This window comes from Xenopus laevis, chromosome 5S (assembly GCF_017654675.1).
Source record: "Xenopus laevis strain J_2021 chromosome 5S, Xenopus_laevis_v10.1, whole genome shotgun sequence".
NCBI classification, from domain to species: Eukaryota; Metazoa; Chordata; class Amphibia; order Anura; family Pipidae; genus Xenopus; species Xenopus laevis.
Window position 1 is genome coordinate 37,079,077 of NC_054380.1, and position 16,493 is coordinate 37,095,569.

The window sequence follows — 16,493 nt, forward strand, 5'->3', positions numbered from 1 at the left end:
AGGCTGGAATTTGGCTTGGTACACGGTCACCTAAAAATCAATACACAGCATTCAGATGGTGATGTCACTATCGGTTTCAAGTCAAATGTATTGGAGAGTGTAATTGTCCTTAATAAGAAATACTTGCCTCTGTACATCAGTGTTAAATGCTAAATAGTAATTTTCTCTGACAGGCATTTGGAGAGGAAATTGCCCCAGTCAGCTCTAAAGTACAAACACTGAATGATATGGCCAGTCAGCTTTGTACCTTTGACATTCAGCCATCTGCAAAAACATCTCGCCAGTTGGATGACCTGAACATCAGATGGAAGCTTTTACAGGTAATACTTGTCTCATCTCACAGCAGAAATGACAGCAGACATGTCGGTGCATTAAACTGTATTATCAAAGTATTTCCTTCTTTTTCCAAAGTACTCATGTAGTTGAGGTTGTACATTTCCAGAAATAGCTTTTATGTTGCAATATATTATGACCCTCACCACACCAAAAATGTAAGGATACTAGATATTACCTAAAGCTTTTGACACATAGGGGAAGCTGGTCAGTGGCTGAAGCAGGATGGTCCTGGTCCCTATGCTGCCCTGAGGTGGCTTAGTGCTGCCATCACCCCTCCCCCCTTACTTTTTTTGCGCTGGGGATCCAGGGGGGACCATGAGGTCCATGATGCTAGCACAGAGAAGTTAAAGTTACCAGGACCTGCATTTTTGCCACTCCTGAGAACCAGTGGGGTGATGCTTAACTCGCCTCGTTTGCGCTGAAGATATAATCAGAATATTCTGCTCCAGGAATTGCCAGTGTCCTCACAAGTGCATATGAGGAGAAACAGTGACTTTGTTGCTGGTGCCTTACTCATATCTTGTGTTTTAAGCGAGATCATTTACAAAAATATTTCCTTTGAATTGTAGCCTCTACAAGTATTGCATATATTTATCAATATCTGCCTATATAAGTATTACATGATACATATAGAGCTTTTAAAAAAAGGCAATTCGTACCCCTAAGCCACCCTGAAGAGGGTCCTGTGATGCCCCCACCATCTTCCATCAGAGCGGGTCGGGGAGGGGGGACATCGCTAGTAGAAGAGATGCATTTCTGGTTTAAAACCTGGAAATTCAGCTCTAAAAGTTACCAGACACACCTTTTTGCCTGAAGCAAGGTGTTCGCTCTGTGCCCCTAACTTTTTGAATTCCATTATCCAAATTATAATGTACAACTTAATCCTGTGAGATTTAATTTCCCTTTTGTGTAATTCTCTCCATTTGGGATTTTGCATATGTATCTGTTGTCACTTTTTGCAATACAAATATTGGATGCAGTTTGTTGGAAGTATAGTAACTCCATAAATCATTCTGCTGTTCTTGAGAACCTCAAGCACTGGCATATGCATATATCATGTACCTAAAAATGCCCACTGAACAATGCAGAAGAAACGTTGAATACAAAGCCCAAACAGCAAAGTGTGAAAAAACAGGGAAATCTCATAACAGTTAAACAGTCAGGTAGCATTTACTGGGGTGCACTTTGAAAGAGAATATCTGGTTGTAGCTGAGCTCACATCAAAGGAATTTTTAAGTTATTTTAAATATGTCTCTGTTTTGATATATCCTATATATACCAGCAGTTCATTTGGCTTAAGTTACAAATTTGTCTTTCCATAAGACTAGTTGATTTTCCATGCTTAAACTTTGACAGCATATTATCTAGCTGTGTTCAATTAAAAAACCCCTGGAGTCCCCTGTAGTCAGAAAAATAATTTTCAGAGCAATCCACAATTATGAGCAGTTTAACTCTATAATAACATTTAGTACATGTTAGAGGCCCAGTGAACCTTTTGGCAAGTTTGAAACATCTAAGGGGCATTTACAAACGCAAGTTCAGAGTGGGATGAAAGGTCATTCACTGTATGGTGTGAATATTGACTCAACTGCTGTGGGAACCCTGCATCTACCACCAAGCCCAGGGTGGCAGTAGCTCCAGAGGTCCCCAGTGTCAATGGCACAATTTCATACTATTTATCAGCAGAGTCATGATAGACATATTGGCAACCAGGTGGAATTACAAGGGCGTTGCTTGGAAGTAGCTTAATAAATTGCATCAATATGGGTCTATTGTGTCCCTTTTAAAGCCACTGCTATTGCAGGTGTGTTTGTAACTGAACACTAATGTTTTGATGTTTATCTCCGCACACTCTCCAAACTGTGTAAGCTCATCTGAACATTTTATTTATCCTTCGATCAGATTCTTCTCAGCTATGGATACATGGTGCACATCATCCTGTTGTTAATATCTTCTCTTAGAGCAGTCCTTTAATCTATAGAACAGTTTAATTCATACATTTCTTGTGTCAATTTAGATTGTATGAAATGCCAATGTAAAGTTTGCATCAAGTTTCTTAATTTTATAGTTCTGTAGTTGTGAGTGGAAAGTGAATCTATTCTCCTCTGCAAATGTGCCTTTAAGCTTTCCCCACTTCACAAAGAACATAGGAAATGTTTGAAGGAAGAACGCTCATTGTAACACTGTAGTCTCCCGCAGAATTTCAAACACCGGCTTATGTTAACATCATGAAAGTGTTTTTTCCTACTGTTTGGAATACAATGTAAATTATGCATTTGTGGTAAATGAAATCAAGACCTTGTGTGGAACGATTTGTTTGATTTTTTTCTTTTCTATATTATAGGACTAGGAGTTTATGTTGAGAAAGCTGTGCAGCCAGATCAAAACACTTTTAGTAGTGTTCCGTTTTTTTTTTTTTGTGTGCAAACTATTGAGCATGTCGATTTCTAATCAAAACACAGAAAAAAACTGCCAGCGCTCGGTTTAACCCATGTTGTTGTGTTGACCTGCTGCTAGAAACATCCTTGTGCCAGAGCTTGGTCTATCTCACAATCTGGAATTGTGTACAAATATTGTCTTTTTATTGTTTATAGCAGCTGGTCATCTCCAGATTGTGGGTTAGACCGAGCTCTGGCACAACAGTGTTTTAGCAGCTGGTCAAGCCACAGTGTGGGTAAGACGGAGCGCAAATTATTTTTTTCTGTGTTTCTTGTACAGGTTGTAGCAAATATTACCTATAGTTGCCATTCAGTCTTTAAAATAGGGAATTATTCATACAGTTGGGCCCATAAATCTTTGGACAGAGACACCTTTTTTTTAATTTTGGTTCTGTACATTATGACATTGAATTTTCAATGAAACAACTCAGATGCAATTGAACTGCAGACTTTCAGCTTTAATTCAGTGGGTTGAACAAAAAGATTGCATAAAAATGTGAGAAACGAAAGCCTTTTTTCACACAATCACTTCATTTCAGTGGCTCAAAAGTAATTAAATTAAAAAACTGAAAATAAAATGTTAATTTCTAACACTTGGTTGAAAACCCTTTGCTGGCAATGACAGCCTGAAGTCTTGAACTCATGGACATCACCAGATTCTGGGTTTTCTCCTTTTTTATGCTCTGCCAGGCCTCTACTGCAGCGGCTTTCGGTTGCTGTTTGTTTGTGGGCCTTTCTGTCCTACGTTTAGTCTTCAACAAGTGAAATTCATGCTCAGTTGGGTTCAGATCAGGTGACTGACTTGTCCATTCAAGAATATTCCGCTTATTTGCTTTAATAAACTCCTGGGTTGCTTTGGCTGTATGTTTTGGGTAATTGTCCATCTGTATTATGAAAGCCTCCCAATCAATTTGACTGCATTTAGCTGGATTTCAGCAGACATTATGTCTCTGAACACTTCAGAATTCATTTGGCTGCGTCTGTCCTGTGTCACATCATAGATAAACACTAGTGTCCCAGTGCCACTGGCAGCCATGCACGCCCAAGCCATGATTTATACACATGTGGTATGCTTTAGATCCACAGGAACAAGGTGAAGCAGAGCACACTCTAATAACTTCACAGAGAACACCTGGTGCACAGGGTAGAGGTACGGCAGCCCCCAATGTATAATCGAACGAGAAAAACTCTGGCACTCAAGGCAAGTGAAATGCAGGGTTCCCCCTTGCTTTTATTTCTTGTGCAGACGTGCAACGTTTCGGGGTGACCCCCTTTATCAAGCATACAAACTGACCAAAGTGCAAACCATATAAAGAGTGACCAATTAAAATAATTAGCATACATAATTGATATCATTCAGTTTGAAAGACAAAGTTCTCAACCAATGACTTTACAACATGTGGAGAAAAGTTTTTTTTAAAAAAACTTTAAAAAAACTTTCAAAAGCATTACAAAATATTACATAAAAACATGTTGTTTAAAACACCAAAAATTCAGTGAAAAAGTCCAATTGTGCCAGGGCATTCAATCCCTTTAAAGTGCAAAAAAGAACCATGTGTCTGTAATAAAGATAAAACGGATACAAAGTAGTTAGGTAACTGTCTCTTATACTCAAAAGATAAAACCATTAAAAAGTATCAATTTTGAAAACACAAACTTGCCCTACTGTAGATAAGAGGAAATTACCTGTCCCTGGAGAATATACAAGAATTTTCTTATCTGTAAAAACATGAAAGAAACAAGATTATTTACCACAGGCTTGATCAAAATATAAATACACACATTTTAAACAAAGCAGGACAAGTTATACTCCTCGTTAAGACCCTTTGGGCTCCTGGATTGGAGTAACCAGATCCAGTAGCATTCCCTTTGGAGTAGCAAACGTTTTTTGTCCTGCCCTTGATTGGCACGTATTTTTTCTAAAATCTGCCACCTTAATTGTGCCACCCGATGGCCATGGGAAAAAAAATGTTTAGCCAATAAAGTTTCCCTTTTGGTTGTCTTAGTTTCCTTCTCCTGCTGTTTAATACCTGGAAGTTGAGGGGCCTGTGGTTTGTAATTCCGTATCATACACTTGTGTTCGTTCAGTCTAACTTTAATTGGTCTTGTCGTTTGTCCAATATAAACAAGACCGCATGGACATTTAATGCAGTATACTACATCATTGCTATCACATGAAAAACAACCCCTGATGTCATGTTTAGATCCATGTTGTGGATGTGTTACATAATTACCCAATATAATGCTATTGCAGTGACCACAATTCCTGCATGGAAAAGTGCCTTGTGTCCTAGATGTTAGTGAGGGATTATATCTCTGGTGTCCTAATGATTTGGGTTTAATTAAATCTCCAATATTTTTTCCACGTCTATAGGAGAATAAGGGTGTCTGTTGAAATAAATGGCCATATTTAGGGTCCGTGCTTAATATGCCCCAGTATTTTAAAATTATCTTACGATTTGCTTTAGAATTACAATCATATGTTGAAATATATGGTATTCTCTGTGTTTTCTTAGAATTTGTTGTTTTTTTTGCAAGTAATTGTTTTCTGGGTATGTTTCTCACTTCCTCCCTATAAGACTCCAATGTAGTTTTTTCATAACCCTTTTCCGCAAACTTAAGCAACATTTTGTTGGATTCTGCTTCATAGAGATCATCATCAGAGGTAATCCGTTTCACCCGTAAAAATTGGCTTTTTGGCAAACCTTTTATTAGCCCCGGTGGGTGATAGGATGTGGGTTTCAACAGATTGTTACGATCAGTAGGCTTTGTATAAACAGTGGTTACAAATCTGCCCTCCATTTGCATAACATTCACATCCAAGAAATGTATTTCTTTGGCATTTACTTCCATTGTAAATTTTATGGTTAAGTGAATGCTATTGAGATACATGAGAAAATCATTTAAAGCCTCCCTGGACCCAGACCACAGGAAAAAGGTATCATCAACATAGCGCATGTATGCATGAATATGTTGAGAGAAGTGATCGTTTGAAAAAATGTGTATCTGCTCAAAGTGATCCATAAATATATTCGCATAGGCAGGTGCCATGTTGGCACCCATGGCACAGCCTTGCATCTGTATATAAAAATCATTATCAAATTGAAAATAATTTTTAGACAGAACAAATTCCAATAAGATGCAAATGAAATTAATCATATGATTGGGCAGTGCTCCTTTAGCAAGATATCCACGAATACACTCTATTCCTTCATGATGGGGTATTGATGTGTATAAATCTTTTACGTCAAGTGAACACAAAAGGAATTCCCCTGCTGGCATAACAATCTTATCCAATCTGTTCAGAAAATCAGTTGTGTCTAACAAACAGGGCTGTAAAGTGGATAACACATCCTGTAAAAAAGTATCTATATATATGGCTATGGGTTGCCAGATTGACCCAACGTTAGACACAATTGGTCGTCCAGGTGGATTGGTAGGGTGTTTGTGGATCTTGGGAAGAAAATAAATTTTAGGAACTTTAGGATTAGTGTTAATCAATAATTGACACATCTCATCACCAATTATTCCTTCCATGACCGCTGAATTTAAAAAGACATTTAGTTCATTTTTAAACTTAAATGTAGGGTCAGAATCTAATTGTCTATAGTGAGAGTTATTATCTAATTGACGTTTAGCTTCCCCTTTATAATCCTCTGTCCTAAGCAATACTATCCCGCCGCCTTTATCTGCTTTAGTGATAGTAACTTTGTTATTCTGTTGTAGCGAAACTAATGCAGCTTTTTCATTTCTAGACATATTATTAATATGCTTTTTAGACGCTCTTTCGTGTATTTTATTTATTTCAGAATTCACTATCGTTTCAAAAGCCTCAATACAGGGGTAATTACCCGGGGGCATGAAATTACTTTTAACCCCCAACTTATTTTTTATAGAAAGCAATCTAGTGTCAGGTTCATCTTTCATTTGTTTATCAGCAAAAAATACTTTAAGTTTTAAAGAGCGTGTAAACTTAAACATGTCTATCGAAGCAGAAAAAGCAGGCGTTGTAAATGTGGGAACAAACCCCAAACCCTTTTCAAGTACAGTCAGTTCATGTTCATTGAGTTCATAGTCAGAGAGGTTAAACACCGAGGTTACCTGCGGTAATGTCTTTTGTATTTGCTCCGATGACTGCTGTTGGTGCTTTGACTTCCTTTGTCCCCTTCGAATCCTGCGCTGCGCTTTGCTTGGCTTGGACCTAAAAAAGGAACCGGGGAATGGTGTGAAGAAGCGGAGGACTCCTGTCCGCCATCAGACGTTCCCACAGACGATCTATCAGGTGAAATGGCATCCGAGCGCTTGTAGTTCCTCACTCTTCTTCTTGATTTTTGCCAGGTGTACACCTCCCCTTTTTCATAATCCCTGGTGTCGCGGGTAAATTTACGAAGTTTCATCTGTAAAATCTCCTGTTGCACTTTCTCTATTTTTACTTCAAGCTCCCTCAGTTGTGTGTTGTCCGTATCCGCATGTGACTTAACCTCTTCCTCTGCAGCATGGAGTTGTTGCTTTAACTCACGTGTGCCGATCTGTAACTGCTGTACCGTCAGGGTGATTAAGTCCAGGCTGCAGCGGTTCAAGATACCGCGCCATTTTTGCAGGAATTCTGTGTTGTCTTTAAACAATGCCGGCTGTAATTTAATCCTTAATCCCCGTGGGATACGATGAGCCTTGGCGTATTCCGCCAAAGAGGCAGTGTGTAATGTCCATGAGACTTCACGCCGGGGTTTGTTCCCACATTTACAATGCCTGCTTTTTCTGCTTCGATAGACATGTTTAAGTTTACACGCTCTTTAAAACTTAAAGTATTTTTTGCTGATAAACAAATGAAAGATGAACCTGACACTAGATTGCTTTCTATAAAAAATAAGTTGGGGGTTAAAAGTAATTTCATGCCCCCGGGTAATTACCCCTGTATTGAGGCTTTTGAAACGATAGTGAATTCTGAAATAAATAAAATACACGAAAGAGCGTCTAAAAAGCATATTAATAATATGTCTAGAAATGAAAAAGCTGCATTAGTTTCGCTACAACAGAATAACAAAGTTACTATCACTAAAGCAGATAAAGGCGGCGGGATAGTATTGCTTAGGACAGAGGATTATAAAGGGGAAGCTAAACGTCAATTAGATAATAACTCTCACTATAGACAATTAGATTCTGACCCTACATTTAAGTTTAAAAATGAACTAAATGTCTTTTTAAATTCAGCGGTCATGGAAGGAATAATTGGTGATGAGATGTGTCAATTATTGATTAACACTAATCCTAAAGTTCCTAAAATTTATTTTCTTCCCAAGATCCACAAACACCCTACCAATCCACCTGGACGACCAATTGTGTCTAACGTTGGGTCAATCTGGCAACCCATAGCCATATATATAGATACTTTTTTACAGGATGTGTTATCCACTTTACAGCCCTGTTTGTTAGACACAACTGATTTTCTGAACAGATTGGATAAGATTGTTATGCCAGCAGGGGAATTCCTTTTGTGTTCACTTGACGTAAAAGATTTATACACATCAATACCCCATCATGAAGGAATAGAGTGTATTCGTGGATATCTTGCTAAAGGAGCACTGCCCAATCATATGATTAATTTCATTTGCATCTTATTGGAATTTGTTCTGTCTAAAAATTATTTTCAATTTGATAATGATTTTTATATACAGATGCAAGGCTGTGCCATGGGTGCCAACATGGCACCTGCCTATGCGAATATATTTATGGATCACTTTGAGCAGATACACATTTTTTCAAACGATCACTTCTCTCAACATATTCATGCATACATGCGCTATGTTGATGATACCTTTTTCCTGTGGTCTGGGTCCAGGGAGGCTTTAAATGATTTTCTCATGTATCTCAATAGCATTCACTTAACCATAAAATTTACAATGGAAGTAAATGCCAAAGAAATACATTTCTTGGATGTGAATGTTATGCAAATGGAGGGCAGATTTGTAACCACTGTTTATACAAAGCCTACTGATCGTAACAATCTGTTGAAACCCACATCCTATCACCCACCGGGGCTAATAAAAGGTTTGCCAAAAAGCCAATTTTTACGGGTGAAACGGATTACCTCTGATGATGATCTCTATGAAGCAGAATCCAACAAAATGTTGCTTAAGTTTGCGGAAAAGGGTTATGAAAAAACTACATTGGAGTCTTATAGGGAGGAAGTGAGAAACATACCCAGAAAACAATTACTTGCAAAAAAAACAACAAATTCTAAGAAAACACAGAGAATACCATATATTTCAACATATGATTGTAATTCTAAAGCAAATCGTAAGATAATTTTAAAATACTGGGGCATATTAAGCACGGACCCTAAATATGGCCATTTATTTCAACAGACACCCTTATTCTCCTATAGACGTGGAAAAAATATTGGAGATTTAATTAAACCCAAATCATTAGGACACCAGAGATATAATCCCTCACTAACATCTAGGACACAAGGCACTTTTCCATGCAGGAATTGTGGTCACTGCAATAGCATTATATTGGGTAATTATGTAACACATCCACAACATGGATCTAAACATGACATCAGGGGTTGTTTTTCATGTGATAGCAATGATGTAGTATACTGCATTAAATGTCCATGCGGTCTTGTTTATATTGGACAAACGACAAGACCAATTAAAGTTAGACTGAACGAACACAAGTGTATGATACGGAATTACAAACCACAGGCCCCTCAACTTCCAGGTATTAAACAGCAGGAGAAGGAAACTAAGACAACCAAAAGGGAAACTTTATTGGCTAAACATTTTTTTTCCCATGGCCATCGGGTGGCACAATTAAGGTGGCAGATTTTAGAAAAAATACGTGCCAATCAAGGGCAGGACAAAAAACGTTTGCTACTCCAAAGGGAATGCTACTGGATCTGGTTACTCCAATCCAGGAGCCCAAAGGGTCTTAACGAGGAGTATAACTTGTCCTGCTTTGTTTAAAATGTGTGTATTTATATTTTGATCAAGCCTGTGGTAAATAATCTTGTTTCTTTCATGTTTTTACAGATAAGAAAATTCTTGTATATTCTCCAGGGACAGGTAATTTCCTCTTATCTACAGTAGGGCAAGTTTGTGTTTTCAAAATTGATACTTTTTAATGGTTTTATCTTTTGAGTATAAGAGACAGTTACCTAACTACTTTGTATCCGTTTTATCTTTATTACAGACACATGGTTCTTTTTTGCACTTTAAAGGGATTGAATGCCCTGGCACAATTGGACTTTTTCACTGAATTTTTGGTGTTTTAAACAACATGTTTTTATGTAATATTTTGTAATGCTTTTGAAAGTTTTTTTAAAGTTTTTTTAAAAAAAACTTTTCTCCACATGTTGTAAAGTCATTGGTTGAGAACTTTGTCTTTCAAACTGAATGATATCAATTATGTATGCTAATTATTTTAATTGGTCACTCTTTATATGGTTTGCACTTTGGTCAGTTTGTATGCTTGATAAAGGGGGTCACCCCGAAACGTTGCACGTCTGCACAAGAAATAAAAGCAAGGGGGAACCCTGCATTTCACTTGCCTTGAGTGCCAGAGTTTTTCTCGTTCGATTATGCTTTAGATCCACGCCTTCTCCATAATTTTTGTCTTGCCATCATTTTGGTAGAGGTTGATCTTTATTGGATCTGTCCAAAGAATGTTTTTCCAGAACCATACTGGCTTTTTTAGCAAAGTCCAATCTAGGCTTTCTATTCTTGATGCTTATGAGTGGCCTTCACCATGGAAATGATTCTATGATCATCCACCACTGTTGTCTTCCGTGGACGTCCAGGTCTTTTTGTGTTGCTGAGTTCACCAGTGCTTCTGTTTTTGCAGATCAAGGATGGCTTGTTTCACCTGCATGGAGAGCTCCTTTGACTGCATGTTGTCTGAAAGATCTTCACATACAAGCACCCCCCCCCCCATCAAATCAACTCCAGGGCTTTTATCTGCTTCATTGATAATCACATAACGAAAGAATTGGCCATACCTACCCATGAGTCAATTGTCCAAATACTTTTGAGCCCCTGAAATGAAGTGATTGTGTTAAAAAAAGGCTTTAGTTCCTCACATTTTTATGCAATCTTTTTGTTCAACCCACTGAATTAAAGCTGAAAGTCTACAGTTCAACTGCATCGGAGTTGTTTCATTTAAAATTCATTGTCGTAATGTACAGAACCAAAATTAGAAAAAAGTTGTCTCTGTCCAAAGATTTTTGGGCATAACTGTATATGTAAGCTTGAGGAAAGGCTAAAGTAAGCCTGAAACGTTGCTGTATTGCGTCTGAATAAAGCCCTTCAAATAAAGGCTTTTTAAGAAATTTTCCATTGGTCTGGTGATGTCTATTTGCAAATTCTTACTAACTGTATATGTATGTTAATGGGATGGGGCTTAAAAGCTCTCTCCTTTTTCACTATAGCTCCTGAGTTAAGAGTAAGTGCACGATGGTCTTACTACTAAGTCACATTTGTTCCTGGGGGACTTGATTTTAAATGCACTACAAACTTAGAATGCTAATGGATAGTGTAGGACTCGCATACAATGAGGGGTATTGAAGTGGCACGTGAGCTTACATATTTTGGCCAATGTGTGGTACGAACACCTCATTTTTTGTAAAATTATTTTTAAAGGCAAACCATGCGCTGGCACTCTGTCTTCTTCTTTTTATGTCGATTTCTAATGTCTATCTTTTCAGCTCTTTTTGAATCTGGGTTCTAATGCATGTAAAAAATGGTGTCCCATGAGAAATGTGCATATTTGCAGATGATAAAAAGGCAGTTTGTTTTGGGGTCAATTAATAACCCAATTCTTAAATTGAATTCTTAAAATAATGATGATATTTTGCCTTAAATAGAATGTATAATCGATTGCTGTAGTAATGGGTGAGGTTTGTGGCAGGAGATAAAATGAATAAAGCAGCAACCTATCACACAGGAAATGGGATCAATGGCAGATAAAGTGATCACAAAGTTAATTACAGTAGTTTCTCTGTGCAGTTCTCCTTGAATCATTTTGCTGCTCTCCAATACAGACTGGGACCTCTGACAAAGCAATACAACTCTACTATATAATAGAGTTAAGTGTAACCTCTATGTGCTTCATCAGAGGCATTTCTGCACTGAATTCCTAACCACTATAGGATAGAAGAGTAGTGATCCATTTATGAATAACTGTAAATTGTATGCATATAGCTGATATCCATACTGGCTCAAGCTACTTTTTTTAGATGTTTCCCAATTCATATAATACTGATGATGTATAATGCTCCAAATGTTTTTGTTGCATGTTGTATACATGCAACAATTTCTGGCACACAGATTATGCAATTGTCTCTCTGCCTGGATGAAGAAAGAGCAAGGTGGAACTGTGTTGGAGGACAGTATGTAGAAAGCAGTTTTTGTGGACGTAGAGATTTGGAATAGGGAATACACAGAGTGAAGGGAACTTTGAAGAACAGGAGATGCATCATGGAGTGGAAAACTGTGTGGGGCAGAAAGAGTGTAAAAAAGAGGGGAAGAGTGTAGGGAATGCAATGCAGTATGGACATATATGGAGGGCATATTTCACTGAAAGAAGAAAGAGAATGATTAAGAGTTGTGTGAGATAAAATACACCGAAAACATAGCAAAGGCTTAGATATAGATTTGGTTAAATGGCTTTTGCAGGGGTTGACCATGTTTGTGTGCATGTGTTAAGTAACTTAGATTGTAAGCTCTAGGGATTCACCGAATTCAGGATTCGGCCATTTTCAGCAGGATTCGGATTAGGCCGAATCATTGTGCCTGGCCGAAGCGAATCTGAATATTTAAAACCATGTGACTTTTCGTCACAAAACAAGGAAGTAAAAACTTTTTGCCGAGCGCTTTGCGTGCGTCTCTCTTTTCCCCCTCCCCCACTGATTTGCAAATGTAAATTAGGGGTTGCGTTCGGTATTCGGCCAAATCTTTCACAAAGGATTGGGGGGGTTCGGCCGAATCCAAAATAGTGGATTCTGTGCATCCCTAGTAAGCTCTACTCTACTAAGTTAGTTTTGTGGCTGCCCCAGTCTATTTGCAGTTGATCATAGCATAGCTACCACTGTTTCTTCTTTATAACCAGCTACACAGTACTTTCCACTAAATGTTGTAGCAGTTGCGTTTAGAAGCAGGTCCTCCAACATTGGACATACCTTCCTTTTCCCATCCATTCTGTCCAATGTCATTAAAGACACAGCATGACTAGTGTTACATACATGACAATGCAGCCTATATGGAAGAAATATTGATTCAGTGATATTATGATTAGTTATTATAGCTGTATTTTATGCATACATCATGTTTATGCCAGAACATAATTTCTCAGTCTTGCATTACTTTACTCTTTCTACAAATCTAAAATGATAAAAATACTCTGTGAAGAACCTTTTGGTCACTTAACTTTGAAATGATTAATGGTTGTTATTAATAAAATTTGTATAAATAAAGGTCAGCCTCAAGAGAATTCTTGATAATGATATTTACTTCACCATATGGTGTTAATTCTGCATTTGCTTTGTAGGCAGCTGTTGAAGAACGTCTCAAACAACTCCAAGAAGCACATCGGGATTTTGGACCTGCCTCCCAACACTTTCTCTCTAGTAGGTTTTAATTATTTGCTGGTATAATAATTCAAGCAAAATAAATTAGAATTGAATGGGAATGTCTTAATGGGTTTCCAAAAAGAATGTTGGGAATGTTTTGTGCCAGGGAGTTCTCCATTGCAGTTAAAAGCGTTTTACTCTCTGCTTCATGCCTTTGTTCTCCAAGTCTCCATATTTCCTTTCTCCATATAGTATATATATATATATATATATATATATATATATATATATATTCAGTAGTGCAACCTTAAACTCAGAGATGTAGGTGCTACATCATTAGCAGGAAATGGGTTATATGAGGGCAAATTTTCCCTTTAATATTTTAAATATTGAAATACTGTAATTTAAAGTGTGACTACTAACCTATTATTTTTTTGCTTCTAAGCTTCAGTTCAGCTTCCATGGCAGCGGTCAGTATCACTCAACAAAGTACCCTACTACATCAAGTAAGTTATTGTAATTTTTGATTTTTTTTATTTCATAACATTCTTAGGGCAGTAACCCAATAAACAAAAAAAAGAGAAACTAACTTGATTACTGGGATGGCGGGGTGTGTACTCTTTGCTCATCATTGATGACTGATGCTTGTTAGACTGTGCCACTCATTGCTTTATCGGATGGAAGATGTTGCATTGAATACAAATTGATATGTTAAACGCATATCTCTGCTGGTCACAAGCTGAAATCTCAAACTTTCACCAGAATCAAAACATTATCCCAACCAATCAGCCTAGTGAATATAGTAATTTACAGATCAAGCAGAGTGTTTTCTTTTAAGGCAGTGTTATATAAATTATGCTAAGAGTAGCACGATTGTCCAAAGAGTAGTATTTTGCCATGTTAAGTGTGATGAATGCATGTGTAGGGCAATGTATGGTCTACATTTTTGTAAGTAGAAGCTATCTCTTTAAATCTAAAAGCTATTACAGTGAAGATTGTGTTTCACCACTGGATTCAGAAAATAAGAAAAGGTAAGAGTGCATAATGTGTGAGCATGGAGCATTTCTGCATGCAAGGCTGCTCGCTATCAGGGGGTATTGCAGTTAGGCATCCCATGAAAGAGGGAACGCTAAAAGACATAAAAAGTACTATTCATGAATCACAAACGGAGTTGAGCTTGTGTGGTTTGGGTGGGTTGTGGGTGGGGTTTTAGTATAATAAGTGTGGGTGAAATGGTTCATAGTTATGCACCAGCAGGTCTTTTTTCTTTTAAACAAATATGGTCTTGTTTTACTTGTTGGCAGGGCCCTCCACCCCGGGGCCCAGGTAACCAATGGTTCATAATTAGGGACCCCTAGGTGGGGAGGACCCAGGTAACTTAGTAGTATGGGGCCTCATAATGGCCCTGCCTGCATGTACCCGATTATGATATGTTTAAGCCTTTTTGAATAAGATCATTCAAGAGTATAATATCTTTGGCAATGAAATGTGTATCTTTCCTATAGTTTCAGTTTAGTAGTTTAAACCATATCAGTAAATAGCTTATTACTGTACTCGAAATCATAGGAGTAATTTTACAAAACACACTTGTACACAAATTAGCCATCATCTTCCAATCAATCATCACATTCCAAATTAACGGAATCAACTGATCTGCATTTTAACTATGTCTTGCATAACAGGCTATGGTAACATTCTGCTATACATCAGATGGTAGAACTTGATATTTTTTAGAGCAGCAGAAACTTGGCAAAGTATATCAAATACAAATTGATGATGCTCCCATGCAACATTTACATTAAAGAACACCGATAAGAGACACATCATTAAGCATGCTTTGTAGCCATGCATTAACTTCTAAGAGTGTTCCTATCGAGCTGGTTAATGTAGTGGGCCTATAAGGATGGATACTTAGAGATGTTTCTATTTTAGCAGTGTAAACACGGTGCACTTAAAAAGTATTTCATAGATATTTTACATAGTATAGAATTAATTCTCATTGGCCCTCATTCAAACCTTTAAAATTATAATTGTACCAATGGCATGCTCCAGTAAATAAATATAATTTATTGGAAATCTCTAGGCTTCATTTCTTTAGCACAAAGCTTTTTCATGGTTGAATACTTTGATTACGGTAATATTCAGCTTGAAGAATAAATAAATTATAAACATTTTAAAAGTAATTGGCATACTTTGTTAAATTCATTTCAAACTTAAAGTTTGGGGACATTTTTTCTTTGGGAGCTGGCTAGTTTGTCATGGTGATTCATCAGCCAGGAGACTGAATTGGAGTATAACTCTTACTACGTAACACTTACCAGAAAATAAAAAAACAGAGAAAAAAGCAAAGTTAGAGAGAAAGTTAGCAAATGATTGCTCTAGTCCTTCAGGGTTGTGAAAGCATGTAAACAGGGAATATAATTTATATCTTTTTGCAATATTTGAGAATGAAAAGGACACCATTTTTAGCCATGAAAGCAATCTGATAAGGTAAGGGTATTGAAAAACTGACAAACTCAAGAGCCAAGCTGAGTCGAAAGTCTATTTCAGTCTCTTAATCTCAATAGATATGATAACGGTGCACACAGAGCCTGATCTTGTTGCCAAACTGCTTTCTCTTCTTATTTTTATATTTAGATTAAAATGGCAGTATTTCTTTTAGGAGGAATATATTCATATATTCAAGGATGTTTATTAAAATATAGTGTAAATAAGGAAATATAGCATGGATACATCCGAATAAACAAAATGTATGGAAAGAGTCTTGAGAAAAGTGTTTCCACTGAAGTGACTTTATTATTCTCAAAACTCGATAATGGTTGATTGACAAAGTTTGACAAAACTAGCGGAACTGCTTGATACTGTTGTTTGCAGAGCTGACTAGGTGGCTGAGGATGGTTCTGTTGGATAAAGATATTTGGCAACCCAGATATCCGTAGTTGTAGTATCTGTAGTGTTAAACACAACATAGCCATTGTTGACCACACAAAAGAATTCAGAGTTGGTGAACTTGCTGATTTACTAACGCTATTGCCCTATATGGTAGATATTGTCACAGTGTCATTAAAATTGTACGTATATACATTTGTTTTTTTGAGTGTTAATTTTAGCCCATTAGCTGCAATATAATGATCAACAGAAGTACTATTGCA

General features: G+C 37.2%; 1 protein-coding gene across 6 annotated transcripts in view; it reads left to right on the top strand.

The window, feature by feature from the left end:
- Nucleotides 1-16,493, top strand: part of utrn.S (utrophin S homeolog) — a 446,216-nt gene that overhangs the window by 356,385 nt on the left and 73,338 nt on the right. For all 6 annotated transcript variants that reach the window (XM_041564420.1, XM_041564418.1, XM_018265201.2 and 3 more), the window contains 3 exons: nt 174-320; nt 13,320-13,398; nt 13,787-13,847. In XM_041564420.1, coding sequence (XP_041420354.1) covers nt 174-320; nt 13,320-13,398; nt 13,787-13,847 — 287 coding nt within the window. The remainder of the gene's footprint in view (nt 1-173; nt 321-13,319; nt 13,399-13,786; nt 13,848-16,493) is intronic.